Here is a 12,599-nt window from a genome sequence, read left to right as displayed (position 1 = left end):
TGGTTTTTGATGAGTTAAAAGAATGGTGGAATACCGGTAAATCGATCCAGTCTTTCTAAAAATCCTGAAATGTATTCCAAATAAATCAGATTCTACATGTATTTTCTGGATTTGTAATGAGACCAGACTGGTGAATAAAAGAATTAACACCATTTTATTTTGGGTATAGTTTGACCCGACAGAACACTTTTTATTTTTATAACTTTTATTACGTTCCTGCGTATTGTACATATTTTGGCTGTACTTTGGCTACTTTTCTAAATTCCTCTGCCATTGTTTTGGGGCATTTCATCTTGCACCAACTGATGGGCTCCAATGTAGCACCTTAAATAAAAGAAAACGGTTAGAAACAGTATTTCATCGATAAAGATACAAGCAACATAACGCTGAAAACTTTGTTCTAAAACTCACCTGCTTCACTTGTTGCTATGACAACTCCTAGTTCATTTTCTGCTGTACTGAGTATATAAGAATGGGCATCTCCAAGTGAAAGCTATCATAAATTGAGGAATGTTTTTATAAAATATAGATGCATGGAACTTGTAAAGTTTTTTGATACAGAACTCGATTTTCTATGATTTAAATTAAAAGGATACAACTTTTGCGACAACAATATCTCCAGGTCTAAAACACTTGTACATTTCAACCTGGAATGCAGAGAAAAAAGTGAATCGCTATGAGTATCAGTACTTTGTATTGTAAAAAACTTAAAATATCATTATATAGTAATACTGGATGTTAGGATGTGTGATAATATTGAGAAAAATACTTTGTCTTTTTCTGTTGCTCGAACATCTTCTTTCCTAAAAATATAAAGAAACATGGATATTTATGCCCCTTTTAGCCTATTCCAACTTCTTGGAAAATAAAAAATAAGTGATAACATTCAAATTTGATTGAATTTTAAAACAATTTTAAAATTGTACATTAAAAAAAAAATAATGATAATAGCTTGAAAAATTATTTATATATTTTTAGGTGGTAACTTGTTAATGCAATTGTTTGGGACCACTTCTACCAACCTTATTTGACCTCGAAATGGCTCTCTCAGTGGAATCTTTCCTACACTTAGAATTAAACATTTGCAGAATCTAGGGTTGACATTTGTTATCTAAAAAGGATAAAGCAAGCAGTCATAATTTATGTGCTGTTATATTAATCAAATACTGATGCATGTATTTTCTGCTAGATTATTGGATTATCAACTGAAAATTGTACATGTATTAATTTTTTTCTCTCTCTTTTTGTTTCTTTGCTTTGATAAAGTCAGTAAATAACTCTCTTGACAATATTGCATTTTGTTCTCTACATATGAGTTTAAAATCTCACAAAATTAATACCCTTGTTGTTACTATGGCATCCACTGAGGGTACAACATTCTGCTCCTCCTGTGTTTTCACTTCAATAAGGGACTGGAATTTAAAAAAACCAAAACATGAACAATTATTATAACTTGTAAACTATAAAAAGCATAGTCACTATAATTGAAGCTATTGACACGTAAAAATAGTACTTGACGTACAAAATAGTACTATGGCAATTACCTTTCCACCTTCACCTTCAGAAGTATGTAAATACCCTGCTAGACTTGAGTAGATGTAGCCATTTCTAGGGTAAGTTCCATTTCCTCCTTTACAAGTCTCCTCCAAGCGGCATATCCTCTGACCTATCAACGCAAAGGTACAGTGTAACACATTTCACTTTCCCATTACATGTGTACCATTACTGATACATGGGTATTTACTGAATGGAAAATGTACATTAGTCTACATACGCAGATCTACCGGGTGAGTCTCATCATGGGGTGTTTGAACTTTTATTCATTTACATCTGATAAATCTTGTAAAATTATGAAGTTATCATACTGGGATTTCTTGCCAGAAACAACTTACAAGTCCTCAAATGTTTTTCCATTATTAGATAAGACAAAGTTGTTGTGAAATGCTTTATAACTAGCTAGTACATTGTGAAACAAATTTGATTTACAGTAGGCTATACAATGTATATATCTACATGTATTTAGTCCAGGTTTTATCCAGTCACTTTAATATGTAAAATATGCAGTCAACCTTTATTAATGATAGCATCATATATAATATTTATGTACATGTACCGGTATATGTACATGAACTGTATGGGAGAATTAATGAATGAGCAGACTAGGATTTGAACTCATGCCTTCTGAATTTCTAGTATTTCTAGTCTGGTGCTCTCCCAACTAAACTAAGCTATCTGGAGCTGGCAATTGAACCAGTATGACTGCATACCCCCCCTCCCCCCCCCCCTTTTAAAGGAACTTTGCACTCAAAGATCAACATCCCAAGTTCTTTCCCGAGGCAGGAATTTCGATGCTGTGTCTAAGGTTGAAAATGGTAGAGTTTTTAAAGTTGTTGAAAATCATTAGGGGAAGCGTTTAGTGTGAGAGTATACGGAACAAATCACACCAGGATACAGTCTGTCTCAGGTTACTGTTCCTGTCACTGTTACTGTTTTTGACAAATTTCAACAAGAATACACATCAGATACCTGTCTCAGGAGTACAATGGAAAACGACATAAGGGGAAAATCCAAGATTTCTTATGGAAATGTGAAATGTTTTCATCTTATCTCCATTCGAAAATACTCAGGAAACCTCGCACAATTTTTCAACCTTATCATAAGGGTACTTTTTATGTTGTTTGCAATGCAAATTAAATCCTTTTTTTTAATTTTTGGTTGTGTGTTAAAAACTGAAGGAATAGAGGAGGCGTTTCTGAACTTTTTTTCATGCTAGTGGATGAATGTATAGTTTGGGAAAAAAGGTATTTTTGAAAACAGTACTTTGTAAACCCTTATTTTATGTTTTTGTATTCTTTATAAACTCTGTGCAGCAGACCCTGTCCCTTCAAGTCGGGTTTGACATACAAGCAATACTCTAGGCCCCATGCCCATGAACAGAAAAAAACATCATGAATCTGGTGGATTCATCAATAATCAAATATTTGCCTTCAAATGATTCTTTTCAAACAATCAATTATCTATGAGATAACTAGAACATTATTTCGTATACATATCAAAATTAAGTTGACATGAAGTATTGCTTCTTTACCTGGAACACAAATTGTGGGCGCAGCCATCTTTAAATGAATGAACTCGTCTGCATACAGGGGGTACAGGCAAACGAATGACGAATTACCCAATTTTCCCGACCTTATTATGGAGTTAAAACCCAAATTTTATGTGTAGGAAAATACCTTTATGTACATTTTTATCAGTTTGATATATTTAAGGGATTGTTGTCATAAATAAAAAGTTTCGGACAATTTGTACTAACATATCAAATTTAATGAGTTAGACCCAAAGCACTTCCTTTGTAAACATGTCAGAGGAACAAGAGAGCGTAGACTTCTCACGGGTATGGTTACAACATTCCAAGAGATTCTTAACGATTTCATGATTTTTTAAAATTTGACATCGATTCCAAACGTTTTCGTATTGTTGGCATTTAAATCATACGGCATTTTATCACACACGAATGATGACAATAATCTTAGACTACTGTAATCTGGTAATTGTCACAATCCATTTAGAAGTTACACTTGCATGGTACTGTTTTGTCCACAGATGCGTGGGTCTTTGCTCATAAATATGCACGGTATCTATGTAAATGAAATAAAAGTACTTTCATTTTTGTTCTGTCTTAAAAATTGCAAACTCAGACTGCTCGAGCAAACATTTTTTCTGATGAACTTATTGATGAAAAGAAAAATAGAAAGAAACATCCATCAAGGATATTATAGACATACATGTGTTGATACGTGTATAGGTACATGTATAGGTATGATAGACGAACCATGTCATGATTATAATAGTTATACAGTATGCAATTTTTTTCATTCACAGATTGTGATAACCCTGTATTTATGACTGCACATGTTTGAATATACTGTAAACATATTACATTTGGCTGTGTATTCTATTTAGCGTTTTTGGCAGAATGCGGCTTCTATTAAGTCAGGTACATCGCTTAATGCCATGCATATTTGTATAAGAATAATCACATTCAGGAATACGCTAATTCCAATCCACGCCAACTTGTTCAAAAACTATTTTCCGCTAAATATTGTACACGCCAAATATGATACGTTTACAGTAATATAGTTTCAGGAAAATTGGAAACAGTTCTGGAACCTGTGAAACTGTCATACAAAAACTAGATTTTAATTGGCATTTAATAGGAATAACACAAATAAATTTTTTTTAGAAACTTGCACCAGTTTCTTTAATTTTGATAGGTTAACTTTCATGATATATTTTTTTTGGGTCATTTTACTTCTAAAGATCCACACAGGTGGAGGGTATTCTTCAGACTTTGATTCCGATGCAGAGAGGGATAAAAGGTAGGAATGATGCTTTTTAAGTTACTTTTATCTTTAAAACATTGAATAAGCAATTCACAATAAATTTTGTAGCAGCATAATTGTACCTCTATGGGAAATTCAGGTTCAACTTGATGGACTGGCATTTTTACCTGTAAGCAAACCACGGTATCATGTTAAGGGCTGGTGAGGGTGTTTAAAAGATATTCAGAGGCAATTAAATTAATGACATGTAAAGTAAAAATGTCTCAGAAATTTTTTGGTATACTATGAAAGATTAATACATGTAAGTCAGAACCCATGTGCAAGTTTTTGTGCACTGTACGTGACTAATAAAATATAGTTTTTGGTATGGATTGAACTGTAGCTCTACTGTCTGTCTATCCAAAATTTCCTGTAGAGGTTCAGTTCTGCAGCTATATATATATGTTTGATGCATTTTCATGTTTACTTTGCAGATCCACAAGGTATGACCTGATTCCACAGCAAACAAAAACTACAGAAAAAGTCGTAAACAAACGGGAACTTGAGGACGAGTATGGCAGGTAAGGGCTTTTATAAGCTACCTTTTGTCTTGAAAAAAAATTTAAGTGGTTATATTCAGAGATGACATATATTAGAAATGAATACACAATATTTGATTTGTAAACAAATTGGCATTTGAATGCTTTTGATAATAATATAATAAGATGTTCCATCCATCCACAATTTAATTTTCCATTTCAGGGAAGAAGGCAAAATTCATAGAATGCAAATTCTTAGCATGGATGCAGTATCCTTTTCTTCTCCTGCTTTATATAATCATAACATTTCATATTCAATGTTATTAAACTGCTGACCCTTATGCATGTCAAAGATAGGGTAAGATGATGTTTTAATGGTATCATTTGTTTGCTGACATTCAATTTCCTTAGTTTGACTAGTACACACGACATAAGAAGTATGTCAATGACTACATCCAGTATTATGGAGGATCAGAAAAATTCTTCAAAAGAGATAGGTAATGTACGGTAGATGTACAGATCTTTAGATTAATTAATAAATGTATATGAAAATATTATGACTATAAGATTGTTGTATGGGTTACTTAGGTAACATGAGATATATATATAATTCAACGTCTGCATAACGAAGGAAATGATATTCTTTTTTTATATACATGCAGTTCGAAAGACAAAACTGACTTGGACGTGATCAAAGAAAACCATAAATTTCTGTGGGACGATGAAGAAGCCGACACTTGGTGAGTCAGGGGACATAATCAACATTGCATGTGTTTTAGAAATTTTCTAAAACTCATTTGCATAATTTTTTTATGTTTTACAATTTCTGAATAACAAGTTAATTAAAGGGACAAATAGTGTATAAAATAGGCATGAGAAAAAAAATCAAAGTTTCATTCTTAAAGCAGAAAAAATCAGTTAAAACTGTTGACATTTCCTGGATGGGAAAGTGTAATCAAGTCTCAGCTATGTTTTATACATATTTCAGGGAGAAAAGGTTGGCAAAGAAATACTATGACAAGTTATTCAAAGAATACTGCATCACAGATCTCAGCAGGTACAAGGAAAACAAGGTACAAGTACAGTGTATTCGGCTACACACAAACAAGTGAAAGGACACATATAACTAGAAAAAGATGTAAAAAAACAGAAACAAACTTTAATTGATAGTAAAACTATATGTACTATAAAGTGTCAATGTACATACCTTATATGGAAATGATACTTGCTCTGCAAATGCCCTTTGGTGACAATCTGTTCTTCCGTCGATCAGTCCGTCCAACATCACTGTATGGAGCATATTTTCTAGCTGTTCCCTATATGCCCAATCTGACTTGTACTTTCCCTACAGAGTGCCATAGGGTAAAAAGTGTTCAATGCATGACCTTAAAGGAGCATGGTCACGATTTTGGTCAAATTTTATGTTCTGTTTTTAATATTTACAATGCTTTAGGAATGCATTTGTAATGATCAACCAAAATTTTAGAGTCAATCGTAAAATTATAAGCAAGATACAGGGCCCACATTTCTTTGTCATGTAAACAAGGCTCGTGCCCTGTTTTTGTTTACATAGGTTCTATATACCAGTAAAAATCTTTTTCAAACTGTTTTTAGCTCACCGAGCTGAAAGCTCAAGTGAGCTATTCTGATCACATTTTGTCTGTCGTCCGTCTGTCTGTCCGTCCGTCCGTCTGTCCGTCTGTCTGTAAACTTTTCACATTTTCACCATCTTTTCAAGAACCACTGGGCCAATTTTAACCAAACTTGACACAAAGCATCCTTAGCCTAAGGGGATTCAAAGTTGTGAAAATTAAGGATCACGCCCTTTTGCAAAGGGAGATAATTAGGAATTTATGAAAATTTTCGAGAAATTTTCAAAAATCTTCTTCTCATGAACCATAAGACCAGGAAAGCTGAAACTTATGTAAAAGCATCCTCAGGTGTTGTGAAAATCATGACCCCCGGGGGTAGGGTGGGGCCACAATGGGGGGTCGAAGTTTAACATAGGAATATATAGAGTAAATCTTTAAAAATCTTCTTCTCAGAAACTAATCAGCCAGGAAAGCTGACACTTGTGTGGAAGCATCCTCAGGTAATGTAGATTCAAAGTTGTGAAAATCATGACCCCCGAGGGTAGGGTGGGGCCACAATGGGGGGTCGAAGTTTAACATAGGAATATATAGAGTAAATCTTTAAAAATCTTCTTCTCGGTAACTAATCAGCCAGGAAAGCTGACACTTGTGTGGAAGCATCCTCAGGTAATGTAGATTCAAATTTGTGAAAATCATGACCCCCGGGGTAGGGTGGGGCCACAATGGGGGGTTGAAGTTTAACATAGGAATATATAGAGTAAATCTTTAAAAATCTTCTTCTCAGAAACTAATCAGCCAGGAAAGCTGACACTTGTGTGGAAGCATCCTTAGGTAATGTAGATTCAAAGTTGTGAAAATCATGACCCCCGGGGGTAGGGTGGGGCCAAAATGGGGGGTTGAAGTTTAACATAGGAATATATAAAGTAAATCTTTAAAAATCTTCTTCTCAGAAACTAATCAGCCAGAAAAGCTGAAACTTGTGTGACAGCATCCCCAGGTAATGTAGATTCAAATTTGTGAAAATCATGACCCCCGGGGTAGGGTGGGGCCACAATGGGGGGTTGAAGTTTAACATAGGAATATATAGAGTAAATCTTTAAAAATCTTCTTCTCAGAAACTAATCAGCCAGGAAAGCTGACACTTGTGTGGAAGCATCCTCAGGTAATGTAGATTCAAATTTGTGAAAATCATGACCCCCGGGGGTAGGGTGGGGCCACAATGGGGGGTTGAAGTTTAACATAGGAATATATAGAGTAAATCTTTAAAAATCTTCTTCTCAGAAACTAATCAGCCAGGAAAGCTGACACTTGTGTGAAAGCATCCTCTGGTAGTGTAAATTCAAAGTTGTGAAAATCATGACCGCCGGCGATAGGATGGGGCCACAATGGGGGGTCGAACTTTTACATAGGAATATACAGAGTAAATTTTTAAAAATCTTCTTCTCATGAACCATAAGATCAGGAAAGCTGAAACTTGTGTGGAAGCATCCTCAGGTAGTGTAGATACAAAGTTGTGAAAATCATGACCCCCGGGGGTAGGATGGGGCCACAATGGGGGGTTGAAATTAAACATAGGAATATATAGAGTAAATCTTTAAAAATCTTCTTCTCAGAAACTTATCAGCCAGATGATTCTTTATAATTGTCAAGACTTTGGCCCCAGGACAATTCTTTGGCTTTACAAGAAGGTTCAGAGTTTGATGTAGCTTTATATCCCATATATAAACTATTGTTAAGGATCTTGTTGAGAACTGCAATACTCAACATATGATATGACTATAAAATCATCCTGTTAGAAAAGGGACTAATAATTATAAACATAAGAATATCCAGAGGAAAAATGGATTTTATTTATACAGGATCTACATGTATTATTGTACATTGACCAGATAGTTTGTATTAATTATGACTCCCTTAAGCTGATTTTATTATACCTATTGTTCCTCAGGTGAGCGATGTGGCCCATGGGCCTCTTGTTTCTATCTTCTTATTCAATTTATAAGCATAAATAAACAGTTCATAATGTTTAACACATTAATCTTAGTTCTAGAACTGGAATTTTCACTTCAACGTTCAAAATGTAAACAAAAGCTTTGTTTACATAGCAAAGAATTGTATGCTCTGTAACTTGCTCATGACCCAAAAAATGATACCCAAATTTGGTTGCTTATCAAAAATGCCTTACTGAAGCATTGTATACAATAAAATAGAAAAAATAATTTTTGACCAAAATTGTGACCATGTCCCTTTAAACCTTTGAAAAATCAGCGATTGTACCATATATGCTCTACCCTTGGCCTAAACTTGTTCATACTTCTTGTAGGAAATGGATGTGTAGTGAACTTTAACTAATTGTTTTGGTCAGTAATTAGGTTCAAAGCAGATCTTTGAAAAAAAATTCGTCTGGACAGTGTTTTCTTTCTATTTTGCCCTCTCTTGCTCAGACTTTATTAAAAGACTGCCTGCAGGTAAAGGATGTGCAGTAACCTTGAGTCATGTTCTATATCAAAGTCATAGCAGAATTAAGTTTAACTAAAGCAGAGATGTCAATTAAGTTAAATTCTAATTGTATTTTCTTGGATCTCAATACACTGTAATCTACTTTTCAGGTTGCCATGAGGTGGAGAATTGAAAAAGAAGTTGTTGAAGGGAAAGGTAAAAACATTGTGAACATACTCTCTAATTGTACAATTTAATTGATAGAAGCAGAATTCTTTTTATATTTTGACCATATTATTTGACACATTTAAGTAATGATGATGATACTTGTTTATGTTGCAAGCCAATTTTCCATTTGTTAAAAAAAATTGTGATTTTTAAAAAAGGGTATTTATCATAAATGTATTTTAAAGCATCATCTTTGAATTGTTTTCACATGTAGGTCATTTTAGTTGTGGAAACAGAAAATGTGATGAAAAGAATGGACTGCGAAGTTGGGAGGTTAATTTTGCATATGTTGAAGGCGGCGAAAAGAAAAACGCACTTGTTAAATTAAGTAAGTTATAGATTTATACTGGTTTTGAATTACAGGAATGAATTGTTCAACATTGTTGAAATTGTTCATATACTGTATTTATACGAGTTCAGATTTAATATTTTGGGCAAGTTCAATGTTCTTAAAGATTTTCACCATTAAAGGACTATATATGGTATGGGCCTAAAATGGCCCCCTAAAAGGAATATCATTATTTCACTGTAATTCTTTGTTTTTTTTGTACAGATATATATGTAATGTTTTTATCTAATGTTCATTTTGATTCAAGTGCCCACAATTTAGAAATACGGCATTGTAAAGACAACCTTTTCCCGCCATTTTTGCATTTTAGTATAAAAGAGCTTGTTTTCAAGCAGTTTTTCTTTCAGGAAACATAAAGCGCATGCTTGAACCAACAAAATGTTTTAATCAGAGATATATTTAGCCAAGCCTAATAAGTGACAAAAAATTTGTCCTGGTTCGAGCATGCGCTCTATATTTCCCATTCGTAAAAAGATGAGAAAAATGTCAATTTTCGTCTGATTTTGATAAAATTATATAATAGCGTCACTTCTGACGTCATATACTGCATGTGAGTGCAAATTAATCAAACAAATATGTGAAAAATATATTTTATATCAACTCTTCTAAATTATAGCATAACATTTTATTGTACCCATAACACTTTAAAAAATGGTGAATTATGGGGGCCAAATTTAACTCTTATCATATATAGTTCTTTCATGACTTATTATAGAAATATGGAGCAAGAGATGCAAATGTAAAACAAATATATGTACAAGTAAAACACGCTTATAACGAAGTCCCAGCGACGGGCAAATTATCTTCGTTATAAGCGTAATTCGTTTTATCAGTCAAGTTTAAAACATGAAATAGAGTCTTTGGGAATGAAATTCACTTCGCTGTAAGCGTCAATTCGTTATAAGAGTGTTCGCTATGACCGTGTTTTACTGTACCTTACTTACTGGAGAATGATTGACATGTACTTGCTGTTTATTTAGGACTGTGTCCAGATTGTTCATACAGATTAAACTACCACCACAAGTAAGTTAATGATTGCACAATTGAATGTGTACAGGGCTGCATGCTTGATTGTGGCAGCTACCTAGCTCTGTGAACAATATGCTAGTTTAGCATTAACAGCATTAATTCATTCAGTGCATTCAACAGGACTTATATACATGTACAGTACTGATCAGACCCAACCTAACAAGAAAGTAAACCCCAACTAAACCCTTGGTTTACTCCGGATTTACTAGAGTGGACCCAGAGTAAACCCAAAATGGACACAGAGAGTAAACCCCGATCAGAAGTATACCCCTGAAAGCAGACACTACATGTGTATTCGGAGTATACAAGGGGCAGAAATTACAAGCAGTTAGATGGTAAGATAAATTACAGGTCTGCTTCACACCTCAGTGCGAACAGTTGACCCCAAAAGCAATTCTTGAGTAAACCCCGAGTAAACCCAAAGTAAACCCCAAGTGGACCCAACTTTTCAAAAAGTAAACCCAAAGTAAACCCGGGTTTAATTGGGGTTTACTCTGGTGTTAGGTTGGGTCTGATGGTACTGTGTCTGACTTAAAAGCTAGAGTGTACGTAGCAGCCACTATCTTGAACGCAGCCCAGATCTACATGTAACTATACAAGACAGCTAGACTATTAAAAAATCTACTCATTTATCCAAACAATAATTGTATGGCTACTTCATTCAAAAGCCTAATTATTAAAATGAAAAAAAAAAATCATTTTAAAGAATAGGGAACTGAATCTTTAAAAAAAAAAACCACCAAAATTTTTGGTTTTCATATAAAACATTGTATGAGTTTTCTACATGCATTTTTAGAAAGAAAGAAATTCTTCCAAAACAAAGGAAGAGGGACAAACGAAGTGAATCCAAGAACAAGAAACACAAATCTCGCCACGAAAGCCCCACACCAGATACAGGTACACTGCATGGTGCTGAATTTACATGCTCTTTACAAAAATGGTTAAGTAGCTTGTTCCTGAACAGATACAATAAATATGTGTACTTTGCATTTCAATCCAACAGTTGTTACAAATTCAAAAGATTACATTTTGCAAATTGTTTAACTTGTACACAAATACAATCTATTTGATATTGTAAAGCATATAAGGAGTAATAATCATATTGTATAATATAATTTTACAGAATTCATTTTAGATGAAGACAATCCAGAAGCTTCTTCAAGTAAACAAAAAGAGACCTCTAATGAAGATGAGAAATCCATTTGGAGTGGTCCAGCCAAAGTCTCAGAAGAGAAATCAAGGTAATTTGTGATAAACTATTCACACTTCATTATTGCAGTATTGAATGGGATCAAGTTATGTAAATAATGTTTGTGTTCAGAACTTTTCAAGTTTTATATGTTTTTATTTTATTTTCAAAAGAAATTTCATTATGAATTAACTTATGAATATTTTTAAGTATACATGTACATCTGGCTTTTGTATACTAATTATTTAAGTTCATTTTATCTTCTTTTTTTTTAGGGATGAAGAATTTGAAGATTATTTTGAAGATATGTTTTTATGATTAAAATATTAATGCAATTTGTATATTATCTTTTTCTGCTGGAAACTACAGTAGTAGAAGTAATCTGTACAGTTCCAGTTTGTGGACACATTAATTATCATGATTGATGATGCAAAAGGACATAAACAACAGATTTAAAATACTTTAAACAGTTTAAAGGCAAGAGGCTTATATATAGAGAGTTGTAGGGATAGAGGCAAAGGATAACAATCTAGACAACATTGAGATGGTGACCATCTTTAAAGTCCCCACTGAAATAATGGACAATAGGATGAAAAGCATTTCAGAGAATTTTTCTTTGACCTTGACCTATAACTTATAAAAAAACATACAAGCATTTTTTTCAACCTGAGCAAGATTAAGCTAATGGGAAATAATCTACAGTCTAAAACCGATTATTAAGAGATCCACTATGACCTTCACATTGACTTGGTTCAAATTTTCAAGTCACTGCACATCTTAATCCAAAAAGCTCTGTTAATGTGAAGTAGGAGCCAAATAGGGCCAAGTGGAGAGCTAGAATATACGTGCTCTTAAAAATAATTTAGTGTGATCCAACACTACCATGACACTTGACCTACAAACATCATTTAA

At 33.7% G+C, this 12,599-nt stretch overlaps 2 protein-coding genes across 2 annotated transcripts; one reads left to right on the top strand and one right to left on the bottom strand.

Annotated features, from left to right (window-relative positions):
- Positions 1 to 187: 187 nt before the first annotated feature.
- On the bottom strand, positions 188 to 3,233 carry LOC105328567 (exosome complex component CSL4). The gene is made up of 8 exons (XM_034474020.2): positions 3,089 to 3,233; positions 1,545 to 1,666; positions 1,341 to 1,412; positions 1,023 to 1,111; positions 770 to 803; positions 597 to 647; positions 412 to 493; positions 188 to 324 (listed from the first exon to the last, which is right to left on the bottom strand). Exons 1-8 carry the CDS (start codon positions 3,114 to 3,116, stop codon positions 209 to 211), a joined length of 594 nt encoding a protein of 197 aa, XP_034329911.2. The 5' UTR covers positions 3,117 to 3,233; the 3' UTR covers positions 188 to 208.
- A 15-nt stretch (positions 3,234 to 3,248) lies between these two features.
- LOC105332253 (protein FRA10AC1 homolog) lies at positions 3,249 to 12,026 on the top strand. The gene is made up of 13 exons (XM_011434789.4): positions 3,249 to 3,394; positions 4,321 to 4,379; positions 4,817 to 4,903; positions 5,085 to 5,130; positions 5,282 to 5,358; positions 5,524 to 5,601; positions 5,850 to 5,934; positions 9,063 to 9,108; positions 9,335 to 9,448; positions 10,450 to 10,492; positions 11,295 to 11,395; positions 11,634 to 11,739; positions 11,963 to 12,026. Exons 1-13 carry the CDS (start codon positions 3,359 to 3,361, stop codon positions 12,003 to 12,005), a joined length of 921 nt encoding a protein of 306 aa, XP_011433091.3. The 5' UTR covers positions 3,249 to 3,358; the 3' UTR covers positions 12,006 to 12,026.
- Positions 12,027 to 12,599: the final 573 nt, after the last annotated feature.

This window comes from Magallana gigas, chromosome 8 (genome assembly GCF_963853765.1).
Source record: "Magallana gigas chromosome 8, xbMagGiga1.1, whole genome shotgun sequence".
Classification (NCBI taxonomy): domain Eukaryota; kingdom Metazoa; phylum Mollusca; class Bivalvia; order Ostreida; family Ostreidae; genus Magallana; species Magallana gigas.
This window is presented reverse-complemented; position numbering and strand designations above follow the sequence as displayed.